Source organism: Sorex araneus, chromosome X (assembly GCF_027595985.1).
Source record: "Sorex araneus isolate mSorAra2 chromosome X, mSorAra2.pri, whole genome shotgun sequence".
In the NCBI taxonomy this organism is placed as follows: Eukaryota; Metazoa; Chordata; class Mammalia; order Eulipotyphla; family Soricidae; genus Sorex; species Sorex araneus.
This window is the reverse complement of record NC_073313.1, coordinates 45,767,008-45,790,344: the sequence shown is the minus strand read 5'-3', so window position 1 is coordinate 45,790,344 and position 23,337 is coordinate 45,767,008. Positions and strand designations below refer to the sequence as shown.

Genomic DNA, 23,337 nt, shown 5'->3' with positions numbered 1-23,337 from the left:
CAGAGGAGGCAAGCATAGATAGGTAAATAGACTAAAAGTAATTACATGAACATATTGTTCAAGATGTTAAAATGCAGTTGTCTCTTGTAAAATGGAAATACTGAACTAGTCAGGCTTTCATTTTTTGAGTCAGACTTTTATTTTTTGATGAGTAGGGTGATGATGAATAAAGAAATTAAGATGTGTCTATAATGCAGCAGTACCTAGAGCACACGTACACTATCACTTGGGACAAGACACATTTACCACCTGGGTGCAAGGCATTTTACTATGTTCTGAATATTCCATCTCATCTCTGCCATGCCTCTTCTTAAATTTTCTCAACATTATTTTCAGATAGTTTTCGGCTCAAAAGACCTTGAGTTCTTTGACAACTCTTAATCTGAATGAACCATTTCTTTAATCATCAGCGCCTGTCTAGCCCAGAGGGATCAAGGCAAGATCTTTTGTCTGCATTTTATGGTACCTGATACTTAACCATGAATAGCCATGATAATGCAATTTACTGGAAATAATGTATTATATATGAGAGAATATAATAATTCTCTTTTGCCAAACTTCTGTTCTCTTTGAGAGGTGTTTGTGGCCCTTCACCACACATTTATCCAGAAGTATCTAGTACCATTGTAATCACTACCTTTATGTTTCTGTTTAGCTGTTTCTTTTTCTGTTTGTGTGTATCTAGTGTGCTTTCTCATGACAAGCACTGTGCACTTGTCATGCACAAGAAGCTCCCTTTTGCCCCACCTTAAAGAACAAGTATGGGCTCTTAACTGGCAGAGACACCTATGGTGTCTATTACTGAGCACCTCGGACTAAGTGTCAAACTGGGACTAGAACACAGGGAGCTGACAACAAACTGATAATCCTTTTATTGTCTAAGTGTTTAAATCTACTTGCGCTTACCATTGAAATCTTTGGAAGTGCTAAAAAACAACATAAAACTTTAATACTGTTGCCCTATTAGCTCAGTGCTTTTTAGGGACTGCCTAAGCATTTGGAAGAAATTCTTGAGTCTATGGGGAATAGACTTTTCATTCCACAACAGTCAACTTTAGGGTAGACTTTCACAGTCCTTTTATTTTAAACTAACCTTAAGATTGATGCCATGTCTGATAACGTTTATTATAAATTTATGTCTGACTATGTAAGTTTTATTTAATTCAAATCCCTTTCTAAATCCAATTCATTTATAAAGTTAACCTAATATTCCCACTTGAAATTTAAAAGCATTAATCATTGCTAGGCATGTAAAAAATGAAAACAAAACAAATTTAAATAGCATGGAATGTAAAATAACACTTATTTGTACTGTTGTGCCTACTCTGCGTCTTCACTTACTCTTTGTGAAAGGAAGGCTTCCAAGCAGTGCTCTGGGGCCCCGAGATACCTGAAAATTAGGGCAGGTTGGCTCAATGCTCAGACCGAGTGACGCTGTGCTGCTCAAGCTATTATGCTGAGGTCACTAGGGGCCTCTGGGGCTACATTTTGCAGTGCTCTGGGAGCCAATGTAGTGATGGGATTTGAACTCGTGTCCCTGAACATGCAAAGCACATTCCCCTAATCAATGAGCTATCCTCCCAAACTCCAGTTTAGTTATTCTTCATTGCAATAATTATTTTGGAGAGACCTCCCAAGCAGTGCTCAGAAAACCTGGGGCCACTTTAAATGTTACTCAGGTCATTCCATCAGGATCAGATGGTTCAGTATTCAGGCCTGGCAATGTGATGCTGCTGGGTCCAGTGGTTCTTGCTTCCCTAGAGCTACCCAAGTGGTGCTTGAGGGCCACCAGGTTCACCCCAGTGGGCCTCCTGTGGTATACATAGTGCGATTCAGGGTTCATAGACATAATTTATAGTAAAATTCTACTTACTATTTTAGAAACAGGAGGGATCAAATCCAAAGAATTTATATTATTTTGCATGAAACCCTATCAACAATACTGTAATCACAGGGCTTCAAATTTAAAAAGAAAGAAAATTGTCAACTGAAATTATAATTTCTTGTAGATGCTGTTAATCAAGCGGTGAGAGTGCACTTCTGTTTGTTGTTTGCTGAGAGTTATTAGCATTAATTAATGCTGAATTTTGTCTTGATTTGGGGTTTTTGTGTGCATTTGTTTCGAGGCCACTCCTGGCTCTGCACTCAGGGATCACTCCTCGCAGAGCTCCAGGGACCATATGGAGTTCTGGGGATAAAACCCAGTCAGCTGGGTGCACGACAAGCTCTTCACCCACTGTACTATCTCTCTGGCCCTGTCTTGTTTTGTTTTTGGTGCTGAGGATGAAACCGAAAGCCTCTTTGCATACAGATCCTGTGCTCTACTGATAAGACATATCCTTAGCCCCTGAAGACTGAATATTGTCAAGTGCTTCTTGTGTATCAATTGACATGATCATATTTTGTTATTATCATTGTCATTTTATTAATATTTAATATTATTAACAATAATTTAGTATTATTATCACTACTATTGTTACTATTATATAATATATCATTATATGGGCTGGAGTGATAGCACAGCAGGTAGAGCATTCGCCTTGCATGCGGCCGACCCGGGTTCGATTCCTCTGCCCCTCTCGGAGAGCCCAGCAAGCTACCGAGAGTATCTCGCCCGCACAGCAGAGCCTGGCAAGGTAACCGTGGCCTATTCGATATGCCAAAAACAGTAACAACCAGTCTCACAATGAGACGTTACTGGTGCCCGCTCACATCACAAAGCCAGAATTGCATGAGCCCAGAATGAAACCCATGACTATTTCATGTCATGTCCATTAAAAAGACAGTATGGAAAGTCCAAATAATTGTCTCAACAAGTGTACCAGTCATTTCCATTTTCTTCTACTTTAGTCCTAATCACTTGTATCACTTGTCATCCCATTGCTCATCGATTTGCTCGAGTGGGCACCAGTAATGTCTCCATTTGTCCCTGTTGCGTACTAGTGTAGCCCAATGGCATCTGCTTGCTCCAGGAACATGAAGAGCATCAAACCGTTCATTCAGGGTCTTGATGAAGAAGTCTGACCATCTTGAGGTGGGCGGCCGGGCATTCCTTTGACATCCCGTGGAATCCAGTCGGTAATGGCTCTAGTCCAGCGGTCATCTCCAAATCACATTTCGTGTCTGGTCTGGCCCATCTGATTTTTGACACCTTGGCAAACAAGACGGCCTTCCTGATTCTTGATCATCAACAGAGGTCGGAACTCCAGATTCCTTCTCTTACTTGAGTAAAACATGATATTCCAAGTAGAGTTCTTTCGATTCCTCTTTGGAATACCCGAATAGCGTTCTCATCCTGTTTTCATAGAGCCCAGGTCTCTGAGGCGTATGTTAGTGCAGGAAGAAGGGTGGAGTCGAAAAGATGTGCCCAGAGCCGGAGGTTCTTCATCCTCTTAACCACTTCTTAAACGCTCTTGAAGGCATTCCATGCCGCTCTCTTCCTCCTGCGCAGCTCTGGCGCCAAGTCGTTCCTCTTGTTGAGTTCTCAACCCAGGTATACATAGCTGCTGCATTCGTAGATGATCATTTCATTGAGAGCAAATGGAACATCAGGAACTAGTCTGTTTCTCATGAACATTGTCTTCATGAGATTCAGCTGTAGTCCGACCTTTCCACACTCATGGTTGAAGTAGGCCAGCATTCATGCCACTTTGCTAATGTTTGGTATTATTAGAATGATATCATCAGCGAAGCAGAGGTGGTGTAGTTGCCGACCATCTATCTTCACTCCCATTCCTTCCCATTCCAGTCATCACATGATGTTCTGGAGGGTGGCACTGAAGAGTTTTGGTGAAATGGTATCGCCCTGCCAAACCCCTCTCTTTACGTTGATGATCACATTTTTTGTAGAATGGTGAGATCCTGGTGGTGAATCCATAACAAAGCTCATGGAGGATCCTGATGCATTGAGTTTGAACACCCTGTTTGGCTTGGGCTTTCCACTTCAGTCTCAACAGAATCAAAGGCCTTCTTTAAATCAATGAACGTTAAACATAGCAGCATCTTGAACTCTCTCGAAACCTCAATGAGCATGGTCACTGTGTGGATATGGTTGATCATGCTGAATCCTTTTCAGAACCTGGCTTGCTCGCATGGTTGTTCTTCGTCTAGTGTTCTGCCAATCCTATTCAGAATGACCCAAATAAACAACTTGTAGATGACAGACAACAGGTAGATTAGGCGATAGTTGCCGATGTCGTGGATGTCTCCCTTCTTGTACAACAGAAGTGTCTTGCTGGTTTTCCATTGGGACGGAAACTTGCATTCAGACAGGTAGCATGTGAAGAGCCAAGCCAGTGTATTGATGAATACTGGTGGCAGATTCTTCAGGTGTTTGGGTCTGACATTGTCTGGACCGGGTGCTGTACGCCTTTTTTTTATTATTTTTTTTAGTGAATCACTGTGAGGTAGTTACAAACTTATGAACTTTCATGTTTGCATTTTGTTTGCATCCCTCCATCCACCAGTGTCAATTCTCTTCCACCAATGTTCCCAGTGTCCCTCCCACCACCCCCACCCCAACCCCCACCACCCCACCCTGCCTCTGCAGCAGGGTATTCCCTTTTGTTCTCTCTCCTGTTGGATGTTGTAGTTTGCAATAGAGGTATTGAGTGGCCATCATGTTCGGTCTATAGTCTACTTTCGGCACGCAGCTTTCAACCTGAGTGGGTCCTCCCAACATTCTCTAATAGGTGTTCCCTTCTTTTCTTAACCGATGAAATGGCGCATTGGATTTCAGAAGGGGGATACGCTGGGAACGACATATCTATCCTGCAGAATTTGGTATTAGTTGTCCTAATACTTTCAAACAAGTCACTATTTTTTCAATCAAGTAAATATTTACTCAGTGTATTTTGGTTTGATGGCCACACCCAGTAATGCTCAGTACTCACTCCTGGTGGGGCTTAGGGGACCCTATGTTGTCCCTAAATTAAAAAAAAAAAATTAAAAACTAGTTACCATGGCAATCCCTTCACTGGTGTTCACTTCCCTCCACCAATGGCCCCCAGGCATTTGCTTCCCACCCTGGCAAGGCAAGTGCCTTACCTGTTGTACTCTCCAGCCCCAGTAGATATTTTAAAACCTCTGCAAGAAGAGGAAATAATTGTTTGTAATTGGTGACATTCCTTCAGCAGGGTATATACTGAGTAAAGTCTTTTGAGCATCAATGTTTTTATTGGGGTGTGAGGATGCAAATGAGGCCTGAGTGATGTGATATAATTATGAATGTAATTCACTACATTATTTAGTAGAGGAAATCAAGTCCTACCATTTCAATAGAAGCACCATGTGTTATATTAAATTCTAAATTCATACACTTTATGCTTAGCAAACTACAAATAGAATGGACTACCCTTACTCAAATAAAATTTGCTTTCAAAAAGTAAGCATACAGCATACATGCTAAAATGTGGAAAATTCCATGTTGGGAAGGAAAAAAGACCACTAGATGCATTGCCAGTAGCTGTACTCAAATAGTACTGAGTGATCCTGTTCAATGACATAAATGTACAAAAGATAAGGTATGTTTTAAAATGGCAAAATATTTTAAAGGTGTTATTTTGTATTTTCTTTCTAAATTTTTAAAATTTTATTTATTAAAGGCCATGATTTATAGTTATTCATAGTTGAGTTTTAGACATACAATATTGTAGCACTGATCCCACCACCAGTGTCAACTTTTCTTCACCAATGTTCCCAGGTTTCCTCTTTAAAAATCCCCAAATATCTAAACTTAGTGTGTCAAGAAAAATCAATATGCAAACATTTTTTTCTACATATAGCAATTCAAACATTTAAAAGGCAAACTTTCATAAGGGGGAATTTTCCAAAGTGTTAAGTGCCTAAAAATAAATTCACAAAGTATGCTAAAATGCTTTCCAGAAATTTGCAACTTTATTTCAAATAGTGTGACAGAACACTGGACTTCGTTTTTTCTTTGATTACAGTTGGTTCTGTCCCTCGCCTGTAATAAAAGCAGAAATTAGGGCACATTACTTAGCAAGAATTTGAATTAGATGATTTATAAAGCTATACATAAGACACTACAGTTATGATGGATCAAAACCAGAACTACAAAGGCAACCATTTATTATATTCAGTTAACTTATGCATATATACTGAAGCTAAACAATCAGTCAAATTTAGTTATTTTAATAATAATATTTTAATAGAAATAATGCTATAATATTATGTTCAGAATAAATTAAATCAAGCAATTTAAAAATAGGCAAAGGAAAATTTATATATACTTTTAGCAACCATACAAAAAAGAAAAAAATATATTAATGTTTTGATTGAAATAATATTCTGAATATGAAATGTGCTTGGAACTGCTAGGTGAATAAAAGCATATTGTGTTTCTATTGTCTCTACTGTGGGAACATGCAAAAACATTTCTTTGAAATAATCTAGTCCTTATGTATTTGTTTTAGATGGGGTAAATGTGCATTCCCCGCTTCCACCTGCATTTCTGCTTTACACATATAAATGCATTTCATTTTTTGATGTCCATACTAGTTTTAAGCAATTAGCATCACTAGTGACATAAAATTATAAAGTGATGTTTAGTGTATCACATTATGTACTTTCAAAAAAAATATTTATTTTTGCTTTTTGGGTCACACCCAGCGTTGCACAGGGGTTACTTCTGGCCCATGCACTCAGGAATTACTCCTGGCAGTGCTTGGGGGACCATATGGGATGCTGGGAATCAAACCCGGGTTGGCCACGTGCAAGGCAAATGCTCTACCCACTGTGCTATCGCTCCAGCCTCACATTATGTACTTATTAAAAAGTCTTTATAAAATACTTATGGGCTAAATGACTTAAAGTTGAGAAAGTACTGTGTATCTAAATATTGAAACTATAATTTTGACCCAATTATTTTCTATCTCTAATCATAAATTATTAGAGAAAATTTATATAAATTTTAATATAAATATAAAATTTATATATAAATCATATAAATTTGACAGTCATTGTGATATTAACAACCTTTCAAATAACCTTTATATATGAAGTTATTTAAATAGCAGTACTGTTACTTCTATTAGAAATATATTGTTGTGGAAAACAGAAACCCAATAATTTGTATCCAATGGATAGCATACCTGCTTCAGGCAGTGTCACAGGTTCCAGGCTTGGAAAAACCCCCTCCTTAACATCTGGACCATCTCCAGGTTCATCCACAACTCTTACCAGAGTCTCATCCTGTTTATTGTCTTCTATTTCAGGAAAATTAAGAATAAGAGTTGTTAATTTAAGAAGACATAAAATATAAATAAATTATGATATTCATTCTTTTCAGTACTATGAAGTAAAAGCCTAAAGGGTATTGTGCTAATAAAAAGTGATATATGAAAAACCCAAGAGATCATTTCAGGAGTTACCAGATAGAGGGAAACATGTTTTTCAAGTATTACCCTAGCCTTTCTACAAGCTGCTCTCAGAAACTTTTAACTGTTCCCTTCCTACCTATCTGCTATTGTACTTATATTGAATCTGTGATTTGTTTCAATCTATGAGCCTTAGGCAAAAACTGTCTCTTATAGTATTTAGTGTGTGTATATGTATGTATGTGTTTACACGTATGTATGGACTGGAGTGACAGCACATTTGCCTTGCATGCGGCCAACTGGGGTTCAATTCCTCCGTCCCTCTCGGAGAGCCCGGCAAGCTACCGAGAGTATCTTGCCCACGTGGCAGAGCCTGGCAAGCTACCCGTGGCATATTCGATATGCCAAAAACAGTAACAACAAGTCTCACAGTGAAGACATTACTGGTGCCCGGCCAAGCAAATCAATGAACAACAGGATGAAAGTGATACACTGCTACAGTGCTATTACTTGGCATGAGTAGGCACTAATAAAATATGTTGAAAGTATGTCTTAAAATACATGTGGGGGTCAGAGAGATAGCACAGCGGATAGGACATTTGTTGTGCATGTGGCTGACCCGGGTTTGATCCCGTCAGGCATCCCATATGGTCTCCTGAGCAACACCAGGAGTAATTTCTGAGTGCAGAGCCAGGAGTGCTCACCCCTGAGCATAGCCAGGCGTGACCCAAATTAATTAATTAAACATATACATCAATGTTGGTATAATGGCAGAAAATGGAAGACCAGGAATCTCCAAGCTCTACTGATCCCACAGGAAAATAAGCCATGGCCAGAAACTTCTGAACAAATCCTAAAAGAGTTCTGAAACAGAGATTTACATGCAATTTTCACATAAAGAAAAAAAAATTTCACAAAAAAAGATAGAAAAGTTTTGTGACAGTTGTACTGTACTTGCCTCACTCCCTCCCCAGAGCAACTGTCTGAGATGATCTTCTGTTTCTTTATACTTTTTAGTGGATTACCATAATACATTATATGCAAATATATCTCCACCAACCAGACCCATAGGCATTTTTATTCCTTTCTCTTCTCACCTTCATTATCAGAAAATCCTTCAACATCAATTTCCTCAGAAGAGTCAATATCCAGTATTTCAGCTGATGCATCTTGGAGGTTAAATTGTTCATCACTGGGTTGTTGAGTCTAGAAGTATGAATGTTTGGGCAAATAGAAACATAAATATACACAAAACTTGATACATATAAATAGATATATGTACTATAGAGAGATACATAATAGTAAGTTTAAAAGGTTTTCAACAGAAATTTCTATAATTTATTTTATTAATAAAATTGTTAAGAAATCCACAGAGAACCAACTCCAAGTGAAATGTTACCTTTAAGACTTTAGGGTTTTTGTGGAGGGCACACCCTGTGGTGCTCAGAGCTTATTCATGACTGTACATTCAAAGATTATTCCTGGGGAGGGGGCAGCCAAAATTAGTCTACCTGCTGATCTCTCTCTCACACTCTCTCCTCTGTCCCCCCTCCCTACCTCTCTCTCTCTCTCACCTTCCTTTATAGACTTTGGAAACTATTTTACTTCACACTGGATAAAAGCATTTAATAAATTATCAATGCAAATGAAATCATATGGCAAAATATGGGCATATAAGTAGAAATACATCTATGCAACACCATAAGTAAACTTTCTGCATCAGTTTCCTTTATGAGTTCCTACTATCACTTTCTATCACTGTCAATAAGCTATATCAACACTAGTTCAGCAATTTTAGAAAAAATAAACTTTGGGAATATAAAATATCAAATGCTGACCACTCACAGTTTCACGTTCAGTTACTTGGGGCACCTCCAGTATTTCTGTCTCATCAGACATGGGACTGGTTACTGTATGCTCACTCATATTTCCTACTAAAAACAAATCACTATAATTTAATCACTGCATCTATAAAAAAGGGTAACTACACATAAACAGTCTATCCCAAGTGCTGCCCAAAGTACACCCTGGCATGGAAGAGGAAAGGGAAAGGTGAAATGCCAAGGATCAAAATGGGGACTCTCTTGCACCCTACCCTTTAGAATTATCTATTGCCCATCCTCATTTATTTTATTTAGAAAATATTTTCAGTCAGTAAGACTGCCCATGGTTTCAAATAATACCAAGTATCCAAAGGTATCAAACAGACACAAATGTTGTGCGTGCACTGCAAAAGATGGTGTACTGGGGTTAGGGAAGTGGCTAAAAGATGTAGAGTATATGATCCCCACATTCCATTCCCAGTCCTCAGCAACATATGGTCCCCCAAACAGTGCCAAGGGTGTCCTGGCATTAGCAGAGTCACCCACCCCAAACATCAAAGTGCTGTGGGCCTCTAAGCCAAAACAGTGGACTTCCCTGACAATTTCTTTTCATAAATTCGATGCATCATGGAAACAGAGTTAGAACTTTAGTAAATACTGCTTTCATCAAAGTAAGCCCACTGCCTTTCACACCCCTAAAATTTAAAGCAGATGGACCATCTGTAGGGTATCATGCCTATCACGGAGGTCACTTTAGCAAGTTCTGTTACAATGCTACGATCGCTGGAGGCATTTACAACCTGCAGCCATCTCCATCCCGTGTTTCTGGCACCTCCCTTTTACCTTTTGCCTTCCCACAATTTGAGACTGAGATGCCCTTGCAAGTAGCATCAGTCTGCCATAATCCTTCTATCTTCTGACCTCCCCTCTGCTGCCCCCAAACCTTAAATAATAAGCCCCTGACTTGTCCCACTTCAGCCACATCCGCCAATACGTAATGTCGCCCAGACTCCTCCTACTGTCCTCTGCCCCCCAAACCACAAATAATGCCCCCCAGATCCTCCCGCCTCCCCTAGAACTCCCTCCTGTTCTACCCCACCACCCCACCACCATTCCCCACTTTACCATCCCGCTATTGTCCCATTTCCTTTAACCCCATCCCCTCCGGCCACCCCCCAACTTCAAATAAGCATCCTCTAGGGCTCCCCCCATCACTTTAGCTGTCCCCCACCCCTGCCTGCTTCCCGCATCATGGCTTCGTGAGGTCGTGGCGGGCATCAAGCTCTACATGACTAAGGCGACGGCGACCTCGAAGCCTTTTCACACGCCAGACAGCGCTGCTCTACAGATTCCTGGCTGCTCCGCTCTCCCGCCCCTCCTAACCTTCTCCCCACACTCCTCCCCTAGGCAGATCCGTCTGGGGACTTACTTGATGGATTTCAGTCCGTGAGGAGGCAGGAAAGTAGAGAACGGCCCCAAAACGTGACCTCCTGAGCCTGGGACACGGCACCTAGGGACAGGCTAGGCGCATGCGCCGTCAGCAGTGCCTTTATGTCGTCGCCCCTCCCCCCAGAAGGCGCCGCACTGCCCCCGCCTCCCTCAAACCGGAAGTCAGGGTCCTCCACGATTAAAATGGCTTCTGAACACTTTATTGCCCCTCAGAGTCTCCTTTGCCCAGAATGTTTAGGGGCAAAACAGCCGCGGCTTATTTGGAAGGAAGAAAGTGTCTCAGAAAAATTTGCTGTGACAAAAATAAAGTTTAACCTCCCTGAGAGAGAGCCTGGCCTGCGGAAGTCCTGACTTAGCCTTCCCAGCAGCTATGGCGGCCCCCAGCACTGCTGTACTGAGCGACGCCATAAGCCTGGTGCGCGGGTAAGCGTTGGGCCGTCTGACCCACGCGCGGGACAGCCTGGACACCCAGGACAGCACTGGGGAAGCCCCCAGATGCGTTTAAAAGACAAGGGGCCGTGAAGCAACTCAGGAGACTAGAGCCATCACTGCTTACAGGGGAGAGTTGGTTCGATACCTGGCACAGTTCAGTCCCCGTGGACTTCACAAGGCACCAGAGGCACCTTAGCTCCCCCCCTCCAAGAAAAAATTAAGAATAAGATTAGAAAACTTTTTTTTTATTTCTGTGAGGTGGTGGTGTCTGGTGCTACATGTGGCAGTGTGCAGGGTTTTCTCCTCGCTCTAATTCTGGCGCTCATATGTGATCACGGGAATCGAACCCAGGTCAGCTGTGTGAAACTTAGCACTTTACCAGCTGCGCTGTCTCTCCGGCCCAATAGCAAGGGTGTTTATATCTGTTATTGAGGCTAGTAAAATGCCTGTTTTACACATTTTTAAAAATTTTATTTCTCTAGTCATCACCCACCTGAATAAAACTGACACAAAATTTTTTGTAGCATTACTGTACACTCAAATCTGTGTTTCTCGAACAAGAAGCGGTGGTTGAGATTCACCTTTAAGGGTCGAATCCTTGCGTCTTTCACAGATTTGAAATGGCTGTTTTATTATTCATTACTTTTTTTGCATTTAACTCTCCTTTTAATTTAGTCATATTAAGTTGTCTATAATTGTTTTACTACCAATTCAATTGTAATCGCTATAGCTGTACTTTAATTACTTTGAAATATTAACACTTGTTCACATTATAATGTTGCTGACAGATTACAAAAATACTGCTGTTACCGTCTGCCTCTCCCTCCAATTTTGCAATTAGAAGATAAAGTGTTCCCAGTGCTTAGAAATGTGAAAATAGGAAGAGAGGGGGAAAAATTCCTGAGTTTGGAAAATAAAAGCTCAAATGGATGGAGTTCTTTGCTTATGGGGGCGCCTAGTTCGAACCTTATACCGCATAGTTCCCTACCAAGTAAATTAAAAATTCAAAGTTACACTATTGAGTTGATATCAGATATTTACTGTGAATGTACTGTGTCAGTAATTACACCAATAAGCCCTAGCCATGCAAAATTATAATTACAGTGGCAGTAATATTTATTGAGTGCTTTTAATATGCCAGCCATTGACAGTTATCTATAAGAATTTCATCTTGCCAATATACCTATGAGGTAGTTACTGCTAACCTATTTTACTTTATTATTATTATTATTACTATTAGGTTTGGGGTCACACCCAGCAGTACTCAAGACTTATTCTTGGCTTTGTGCTCAGGTATCACTCCTGGTGTGTTCAGGGGACTATATGGAGTGCTGAGGATCAAACCTTGGTTTAATGTGTGCAAGGCAAGTGCCATACCCACTGTACTATTGCTCTGGCCCCTAATATATTTTAAACAAAAGTAAACTGAGGCCCAAGCAATTTAACACAGCCAATGAGTTACAGAGTCACAACTTGACTCTAGAGCTCATTAAAGACTAACAGGTGGGGCTGGAGCAATAGCACAGCGGGTAGGGCGTTTGCCTTGAATGCGGCCGACCCGGGTTCGATTCCCAGCGTCCCATATGGTCCCCTGAGCACCACCAGGAGTGATTCCTGAGTGCAGAGGCAGGAGCAACCCTTGTGCATCGCCAGGTGTGACCCCCCCCCAAAATAAAAGACTAACAGGTGACACAGAAAGGAAATTTCATGAATCACTTACAGTGAAGTCACAGGTTAAAAAATAACAGTGAGTACAGGAGTAACAAGGCCAACTAACCCAGTTAGTTAGAGTAATCTGGACATTCTGGAGGAAACAAAAAGTCAAAGATGTTGACTGGGAATAAATGGGAAAGACCTGGGGCCTAAGGAGACGAAGGATTTGTTTGCTCTGTACCAGTTACTTTGGTTCTGCAGAACTGAAATGGGAGCTACATGTCCTCTATAGAAAATTATCTCAGGAATCAACCCACCAGTTTCTACTTAGTAAATTCCGTGTGCTGATGGAGACATGAGAAAAAGTCTTTTAAATGCCAGTATGAGGGGCTGCAGAGACAGTACAGGGGTTAAGGCCATGCTTTGCAAGCAAATTGCTGTGGTTTATCGCCAGCACTACATGGTTTCTGGATCATCACTGGGGTCGCCCGCCTAATTCCTTACACTGCAGGGCTTGGGCAGCACATCTGCAGGACCTCGTATTGAACTGTTTGTACTGTTTGGCTGAGAATTGTTGCAGGGACCCCTGGGCACTATTTGGGAGGCCTCACCAAAAGAATATCAGCATGAATATTTTATGGTGTGGTAAATAGATTATGTTTAAATAAAGTTGATCTTGTTGTTTTTTTTTAAAGAAACATCATGAACCTACAGCCTGAAATCACTTTCTAAATACAATTCTTTATATAAAAGTAATAAAGGATTATTGTAGACATGATGGATCCTAAGGCTCATGTAGAGATAATAGATGATGATTCTGAAGAATTTTCTAGTGCCGTAGGTGAAGGAATAGCTCAAAAAAACAAGAGGATGAGAGCTGTTCTGGTGGAACGCCCAGTAGCCAAGGTGGAAGCAATTTGAGCAAAAACATTAAAATGTTGTTATAACCAAAAATATAAAATTTAAAGTACATAAAAGTTATATTTCTATAAATAAGTATCAGGTAAATGTGGCAAATCTTCCTTAGAAACTAATTTTTTTTAATTTATTTTTTGTCTTGGTTTTTAGGGCCACACTCACCGGTGCTCAGGCTTACTCCTGGCACTGAGTTCAAGGATCACTCCTGGTGGACTCAGTGGGTCATATAGGGTCCCAGGGATCAAATCCCGGTCAGATGCATGCAAGGTGAACGCCCTATGCAATGTACTATTGCTCTGACCCTGAGACTAATTTCTTTTAATGTGTGAATATTCAGCCTCCAGGAAGCTTAATTTATACCTGCTCCTCTTGAATATGGACTGAATTTAAGGACTCTTCAAAAGAACAGATTATAGGAAGGGAAATAATAACTATAAAAGGGACAAACCTGTTTGACACTATCATAACTAAGGGATAAAGGTTAATATTACCAATGATAAGTCATGTACCCTCTGATATAATGTTATGAGAAAGACACTTTGCCTCTGTTGTATTCTTTCCTCAAACTTACAAACCTTATGTAAAAAAAGAAAACAAAAAACTTTGGGCAGATTCATACTCAGGGACAGATTACAAAATACCTGACCAAGGGGCCAGAGAGATAGTATAGTAAGTACAGCATGTACTTAATGCCTTGCACATAGCTGACCTGTGTTCAATCCCCAGCACGTCATATGGTTCCCTGAGCACCACCTGGAGGCATTTCTGAGTGCAGAGCCAAACAAACAAACAAAATACCTGACCTATATACTTCAAAATTGACTAGGTCATGAAAAATAGGTAGCATTGTAGCACTGTCGTCCTGTTGTTCATTGATTTGCTCGAGTGGGCACTAGTAACGTCTCCATTGTGAGACTTGTTGTTACTGTTTTTGGCATATCAAATACGCCATGGGTAGCTTGCCAGGCTCTGCCATTCGGGCAAGATACTCTTGGTAGCTTGCCGGGCTCTCCAAGAGGGATGGAAGAATCGAACCCAGGTCGGTCGGCTGCGTGCAAGGCAAACGCCCTACCCGCTGTGCTATCTATCGCTCCAGCCCATGAAAAATAGGTAAAGACAGAAATTCTCGTGGACCAGCAGACCAAGGAAATTCGATAGCTAAGTAGATATGCATTAATTAGTGTTTGATCCTGGACATAAAAATTGCATTAGTTGACAAACATGTGAAGTGTAAATAAAGTCTCAAATTTCACAAATAGTCATGGGTTTTTTGGGCTACATTGGGGTGTTCAGTGGCTATTAATGGCTCTTCAGGAATTACCTCTGAAACTACTCTTATACTACCTTTCTGTCTCTTGAAATATCATAAATAGTTATATATATTAGTAGCACTGTAGCACTGTCATCCCATTGTTCATCGATTTGCTCGAGCGGGCACTAGTAACGTCTCCATTGTGAGACTCGTTGTTACTGTTTTTGGAATATTGAATATGCTCTGGGTAGGTTGCCAGGCTCTGCCATGCGGGTGAGATACTCTCGGTAGCTTGCCAGGCTCTCCGAGACGGACGGAGGAATCGAACCCAGGTCAGCTGCATGCAAGGTAAATGCCCTACCCACTGTTTTATCGCTCCAGTATCAATAAACCTTTTTTGGCTTCAGGACTTAAGGGAATCTTTGCTTTGAATGCACAGCACCAGTAAAGTTTTCAAAAGTTGCTTATTGCTAGCTTGTACTATTTATTGCTTTCCCAATACAAGGTGGATAAAGGCTTATTTACTATGTGGGTGGTAATTCATCTACTTCATTACTAGCTAGTTAATTCAGCAATTTAACCAAGAAGTTAATTGACTGTAAAGCATGTTCATAAAACTGGAAAATTTATTCACTATTTGTTAAACAATGAATTAGATTAATAGTAAAAAAGTTTTCAGTGCTTTCTATATGTAATCTTTGCTAATGTATACTGAATACAATATACATTGGTAACTTTTAAAAATTTAATTGAGAGCTATGGAGGTACCTCCTGTATTATTTTAACAACTTATCTGTAAGCCTAATATTTTAAAATAAAAGATTGAAAAATCTGTAAGCATTTGTTGGGATGTGCAGCAAATAGAACTTTAGACATTCATACTATAAGGTAAGAATGTCTAGTAGTCTAACCACTCAGAAACTATTAAACAAAAAAATAAGCATTTACCCACTATACAGTTCAGTCCATTCCTAGGCATTTGCCTGAAAAATAATATGTACACAGAAAGACCTGAACAAAAATGTTCATAGTCGTTTTTATTCACAATAAATCAAAACTAGAAAAAAACATAATCAGGTAAAAGGATAAACAAACCAACATATGTGTGTGTATCCATGTATCCATGCTGCAGTGGAATAATACTCAGTAATTAAAAGGAACTAGACATGGACAAACTACAGCATGGGTTTTTCTCCACAACATCATGCTGAGCAAAAGAGCCAGAGATAAAAATCTTCTCATGTAGACTATATGGACCATTTTTACCTGAGCCACACTCTGCAGTGCTCATGCCAGAAATGTACAATAACCATCAGGGCAACACCAACTAGAGCTCAGGACTCAGTGATAGGGATCAAACTCAAGGTCTCATGCATTCTAGGCATGTCCTCTTATCACCTAAGTGATCTCCCTGGCCCATGCTTCCACATTCTGGTTTTATTTTAAATTTTTTCATTTTTAATTAAAGAACTATGATTTACAAAATTATTGATAGTTTAGTTTTAGGCATTTAATATTTCAACACCAATCTCACCACTAGTGTCAACCAGTGTTCCCATATTCCGTCCCCAACCCAACCCCTAATCTGTCCTTACTTGTCAACTTGACAGACATATTATGAAGCTTAAGTGTTTGCAACTTAGATTTCATGTTTCAGTGTTGTTGAGTCTGTGTTTTGGATATATTGTTATACCACTCACCTATATTACCAGTATAACTGAAGTTCTGATGCCTGTTCATCCATTAATTCTCATTCTCTTGCCCCTGCCCCTTGATTTCTTGCCTTCTTTGGCCTTCTTCTCTCTAAACACTGAGGTCAAGGGTGATCTAGACCTCCCCCTTTTCAGTACAATGCATTTCTTCATCCAGTGTTCTGTATTTCACAGATAAGTGAGATCATCCTATGTTTGCATTTCTTCTTCTGCCTTACTTCACTCAACATGATATCTTCCAGTTCCAATCATGTTTTGGCTAATTGCATGATTTTATTGTTACTTGTAGCTGCACATTCCATTATATATGTCTTCATAATCCTTTCATGTTGTTTGACACCTAGGTTGATTGCATATCTTAGTTATTGTACTTAGTGCAGCAATGAATAATGGTGTGTATATGTCCTTTTGAGAGAGTGTTTTTATGTCCTGGGGGTAGATGCCAAAAATAGAATTGCTGAGTCATATGGCAGTTCAATTCTAAGTTTAATGAGAACTCTCAATGTTGTTTTGTTGAATTGTTTTTAAAATTATATTTTTTCTCTTATATATACCCAAGTTAAAAGTAAATATAATTATTTTTGACCATATTTCCGTTTTTATATAAAACAATTTCTAAAATAAGTCATAGTCAACTGATAGTAAGAAAAAGCTGATCAAAGTTTGTTTGGGACTAATTAGGTGGCAAGAATTGACTGGAAAAGGGTAAAAGGGGATGTTGGGTTATAATGAGGATACTTTATATTTGATTGTGCTATCAAATCAACTGTGTTACAACTGTGCATACATGGATTAAGACAGCCAGCCATTTAAGTTTAAGAATTTGCATCGCTTCAATATTCCCCCACTGCTCTCTTACAGTCTACTCAATAAATCTGTTCCTAAAATGGTCAAAAGCAGCAAAATCTAATAACTGGTATACAGAACAGAGAATACCATGGCAGTGAGACATGAGGGGGTGGGTATGTGGAGGCCAGCAGAGGTAAGGGGAGATGGAGTGTGGACCCTGTCACTCTACCAGTGACAATATTGTATAGTTGTAAATAAGTGTCCAAAATAAAATTTAAATTAAAAAATGTAAAGAGTATATTGTATGTAAATTATACCTTGATAAATGTGGTCAACAAATATTATGTGAAACAAATTAGAAATAAAAATAAATGTGATATGGGCAGGAGAGATAGCTCACGAGGCTAGAGCACATGATTTGCAGGCAGAAGGCCTAGGTTTGATCTCTGGTGCTACATGATCCTCCTCACATTACCAGGAGCAGCTCCCAAACACTGAGCCACAGTAGCCCCTGAGCACTGCTGGATGTGGCCAAAATAAACGAACAAGCAAAGCGATGGTTAATTTTATGTATCAAATTGCCTAAGTCACAGTACCAAGTCATGGTTAAATACTATTCTAGAAGCATGGGAGAGCACTCAAAGGGGGTGGAGTATATATGACTTGCATGTATGAGACCCTGAATTCAATCCCTAGCACCTCTTGTTTCCCCAGCATTGTCAGTGTAGCCTGGTAGCTCCCCAGCACTACTACGCCCAAGAACTATGAGATGTGGCCCCCAGATCCCCTTACTCTTGAGAATCATTAGGGTGGTCTTATTTAAAAGGAAAAACCGCATGATACTCAATGTTTCTGTGAGGATATTTTTAGATAACATTAACATTTAAACCAATAGATGGATGGGGCCTGGGGAAGTACTCAAAGGGTTGGAATGTGTCATCTGCATATGGGAGTACAACATGTTCTTCTGAGCACCTTTGGGTATGCCTCTGAAATTACAGTCAATCAGTAGACTGAATAAAACAGATTGTTCCTCAAAGTGGATGAGCTTCATGCAATATGTTGAAAAATAAAAAAATAAAATAAAATAAAATACTAAGGTCTCCCCAGAAAGAGGAAGATCTGAAAAAAGATTTATAGGCTTAGCCTAAAGATTTTGGAGTTACCAGGCCCGTCATGTCTCCCCATAACTCATGCCTATAAATCTCCCAGACAGTGTGTGTACACACACACACACACACACACACACGTACACACTATCCTTTATCTTAAAAAACTTGACTACTAAAGAGCATTTCTATCTAATCTAAAGTGATTTCTGAGTGTTCCATAACTCAAGCCTCCCAGAGATGAACTATAAACTGGTTTATTGTTATAACTTGAAGAACCATGTGCCCTTTGTATCTTTGTTAAGGTGAGCCTGCCGTGTTTGGAGAATAAGATAGTTATTCACTGTCACTGTCACTGTCATCCCATTGCTCATCAATTTGCTTGAGCGGGTACCAGTAACGTCTCCATTGTGAGACTTGTTACTGTTTTTGGCATATGGAATACGCCACAAGTAGCTTGTCAGGCTCTGACAAGCGGGCGAGATACTCTCAGTAGCTTGCCAGGCTCTCCGAGAGGGGTGGAGGAATTGAATTCGGGTCAGCCGCGTGCAAGGCAAACGCCCTACCACTGTGCTATTGCTCCAGCCCAAGACAGTTATAAACAGGTAGCTAAAAACATAAGGAAAGACTTGAAGTTGTGTCTTCTGCCTTGACATTCCTGATCTCTAATGTTTAATTAGCACACTTGATTCCTTCTGAAAAGCTTGCTGAGCCTTGTTTTTTGGCTTTTCATATGGATCATTTCATTCACATTATTGGTTTTCACCTCCTTATAATTTATATAGTATTTATAGTCAAAATATTTGAACCCATCAGGCTCACAGGATCTCCCACTCTTAAATATTTGCATGCATCATGGATAGATGAGATAATGTCATGGATAAATGAGGTGTTATCACTCCTATACTACCATTTAATTTTTATGTGATGAGGGTTTCAATTTCAGAGAGAAACATTTTACTTCATTGGTTATGTCACAAAACTTGTTAATATAACAGGAATTTTTCTGGAATTACATGTGTTGAAAAGTCAAGTATGCCTTACATGCATCCAATCTGAGTTCAATCCTCAGAACCAAATGAACCCTCACCCCCAAACATCATTAGTTATAGCCCTGAAGATAGCACTGCTAACTGTAGCATTGTTGGTTCCCTAACACTGTTGGGGTGGCCCTGGTGGTCCATGAAATTACAGGGACAAAACAGCACCAGATTTTCAGTTCTTCAGAATGAACAACTGACCAAGTTAGCTGAGAATCACCAGAAGTGGTCTGGGGTCTCCTGAGCACAGCTTGGAAGACAAAAAAATATATAAAAACATTTTAATATATAATATATGTGTATAACTAGTATGATTTTTGCAGACATTTATCTATTCGATAGACTTAACTACTTTTACATGTAGCAAATGTTTTCTTTTAAAAATATAATAATCTTTTAAAAATTCTGTTTGTATGTCACAGGGAAAATCCTACCCTTTCAGGGGCCCGTTCCCACCTATGTGGAATCCAATTACTATTCTGGATTATAACAACCTCTGGAGGACAATGGATGACATGGGAAGAGAGGTAAAACTTCCTAAAGCTTCTTTGACTACATTCGTGTCTTTTTAAAAGTTTAGTCCTTAAAAGAAAGAAGCTATGTGTATGAGAAAATGGCCCAGGGGTCATTTGAAGGGAGCTAGGTTTGAGTTCTGGCAGCACATTCCCCCCTCCATGTCCATCACAACTCGGTAAAGTTTTAAAGGCCCCCAAGAACTACCAGATGTGATCTTTGTGGTTGCCAGTGCCACTGGATCCAAGCAGCTTTAAATCAACATTAAGCCAGCTGCTGAGTATCTCCTGGAGTGGTCCTTATACCCCCACAAGGACCTATTGGGAGGAATCCCTACTCAAAATAAGATGCCATCATAATGACCTAGAATATTTTCTAGTACATAGTCACTAGCAGTGAAAATTTGTGAAATTAATGGATGGGACTTGTTTCTAATCTTTATAAAGAATGATGTATCTATCTAACAGACTGTTATTTGTATATTACTAATGAGTAAAGAAAATCATGTATCACCCAGTCTTCCTGGGATGCAGTTTCTAACTTCAAAATACTTTAGACATAATTCTGGATCTTTGAGTCACCATCCTGTTCAAACCAATACCCCATAAATAAATTCACACAAAGCTTCACCTGGAAGTCAAATTTAGAAATGATTTGGTGCAACTGTCTGATTCTAGTTGAGTCTATCATGTCCTTTCTTAATTAGCAGTATAGTAATTAATGTGTGGAGACACCTCAATTACAACATAGCTTCCATTTATTTATTGTATACAAAGTGTCATAAACATATTGTATGGTGTAGGTGTCTATAATAGGAAAACTATGAAGCCAACATTGGTAGCATTAGTAAGAGTTATTAATGGGGAGTTTATAAAACTCAATCTTTCCTTCTTTAAGTTACAGTTTGTACATACTATTGAAAGAGTTACTTAAATTAAAAAGAACATTTTCCCCTTTAAAAAACCTCCATCTAACTGTAGATTCCAAGTGAAGCCCCATGGAAGGCACCCCATGCAGAAGAGTGGGACCGCATGACAATGAAGCAGTTACTGGACAAGATCTGCTGGACTAAGTAAGACTCACTGCTAGGCATAGGCATTTACTGTGAATGTTTCACGTTTATGTAGTAATGCTATTCAGCAAGTATGGGGTTCCAGTAGCTGCTTTGTTTCTAAGACTGTCACACCAGAACATACAGAATGATAAAAAAAAAAAATTCTGGAACAAAGACTTGCGCAAAGACGTCTACATGTTAAATCTGCTTTTCAAAGAATGATTTTCGGATAACAGAGATGGTCTGATTTTCCATAGCCCTCAGAATAGATAGATTGCACCACATTAGACGTTGGGCATGATCAAGGTAGTGTTAAAGTTGTGCATGTGTATAAGGACTACATTATTACTGATGTGTCCCATGTATCATTAACATGTAATTATTTAGCTAGAGGATATTTCAATTAATTGTATTTTGGACTTAATGCAGAGAAAAGTGAAGATGAATGATCTTACTGAGCATGCTCCAGTAGTTAGCTGGAACTGTTTTTCCAGTATCTTTTCTTTTTAAAAATTGTTGTTGTTTACAATAGCACCAGTATTTTTTTATTTTAATGAATCACCGTGAGACACAGTTGCAGACTTACAAACTTCCATGATTACGTTTCAATCAATATTTGAGTACCCATCCCTCCACCAATGCCCATTCTCCACCACTGTTGTTCCCAGTATCCCTTCCTCCACCCCCACCCCTTCCCACCCCCTGCCTGTGTGGCAGATATATTCCCTCTTACTCCTTGTCTCCTTTTGGGTGTTATGGTTTGCAAAATAGGTACTAAGCGGCCATCATGTTTGGTTCATAGTCTACTTTCAGCAGGTCACTATCACTGTCATCCCATTGTTCATCGATTTGCTCAAGTGGGCGCCAGTAACGTCTCCATTCGTCCCTGTCGCAGGCTAGTGTAGCCGATGGTGTATTGGGCTCGCTTTCAGGGTCAGGGGAATTAGGACTGCCATTGTTACTGTTTTTGGCATATTGAGTACACCACTGGTAGCTTGCCAGGGTCTGCTGTGTAGGCAGCATGCTCTTAGTAGCTTGCCAGGCTCTCTGAGAGGAATGGAGGCTTTTGTGGTGGCCTCTAATCACCTTTACAGGTGTGAATGTAAGCTTTTGGTCTACTGACATATTGTAATGATCTGCACACTGACAAACATGCACCTGTCTGCATCTCTGGGCAGCACCTGGAACATCTGTGGCCTCAGGTCGATCTCCTTGGGGTTGATGGAGCTCTTGCCCAGAGATTGTTGAACAGCTGGCAGAGCAGGACCCTATCGCGGAGGGTCTGTGCCACATTTACAGTAATTTCAAAAGAATACCTACTAATAGATGACTTGTGCAATGGAACTATGCAATGTAGAACCTTATTTCAAAGCATTTCTCATGCAAGGATTTAATAACTAGATTGAAAAAACAATTTGCAGGTCTGGAGAGATAGTACAGTGGGCAGGGGTGCTTGCCTCCCCTGGGGCCAACCTGGGTTTGATCCCCAGTACTCCATAAGGTCCTTGAGCTTGTCAGGAGTAGCTCCTGAGCAGAGTCAGGCATAACCCCTGAGCATCACTGGGTATATCACGTACCAGTATTTTTTTATACTCATGGTACTGCTACTCCATCCCCACCACCAGAGTACTAGGATCCCTCCACCATGATCTCAAGGTCTCCTCTTTCCTCCCTGCTCTAGCACCCTAAGATCACAGCTCTATTGGTCCTGTCTCAGGGTTTGTTTCCCTCTGGAATTGTCAAATCCCTTGCTTTATTTCTTTATATTCCACATATGAGTACAATTATCTTGTGTTTATCTTTTTTTTCTTTTTGACTCACTTCACTTAGCCTAACTTCTTCCAGGCTGCATCAAGCAGCAAAAATTCATCTTTTCCCATTGTGCATATAATCCACAATTTCTTTATCCATTCATTTATTGTTTTGCGCTTGGGCTGTTTCCAGATCTTGGCTATTGCAAATAATGCTTCCAAGAACATAGAGGTGCATTCTATTCCTGGGCATCTACCACACGGACACAAGAACATTAATTCAAAGTATCTGTTAATCAGGAAGTTGTTAATCACAAGGCTGCCTAGGTTGACATCTCAAGTCCACTTTGTTCTTTAGATATATGAGATAGTCCTTTTTTACTTCTTATCGTAGTTTTCCTCCTACTGCCATTCTTTAAACAGGAATACTTTTGCACTTCTCTCTACTGGTTAACTGTAAAGATGATGCATTAACATAGGCATTTGAAACACTTCCGAGATTTGA

The 23,337-nt window shown here is 40.0% G+C and overlaps 1 protein-coding gene across 1 annotated transcript in view; it reads left to right on the top strand.

Annotated features, from left to right (window-relative positions):
• Nucleotides 1-23,337, top strand: part of MAOB (monoamine oxidase B) — a 146,394-nt gene that overhangs the window by 83,303 nt on the left and 39,754 nt on the right. Inside the window, exons 4-5 of the mRNA XM_055122909.1 lie at nucleotides 19,937-20,041; nucleotides 21,008-21,099. Coding sequence (XP_054978884.1) covers nucleotides 19,937-20,041; nucleotides 21,008-21,099 — 197 coding nt within the window. The remainder of the gene's footprint in view (nucleotides 1-19,936; nucleotides 20,042-21,007; nucleotides 21,100-23,337) is intronic.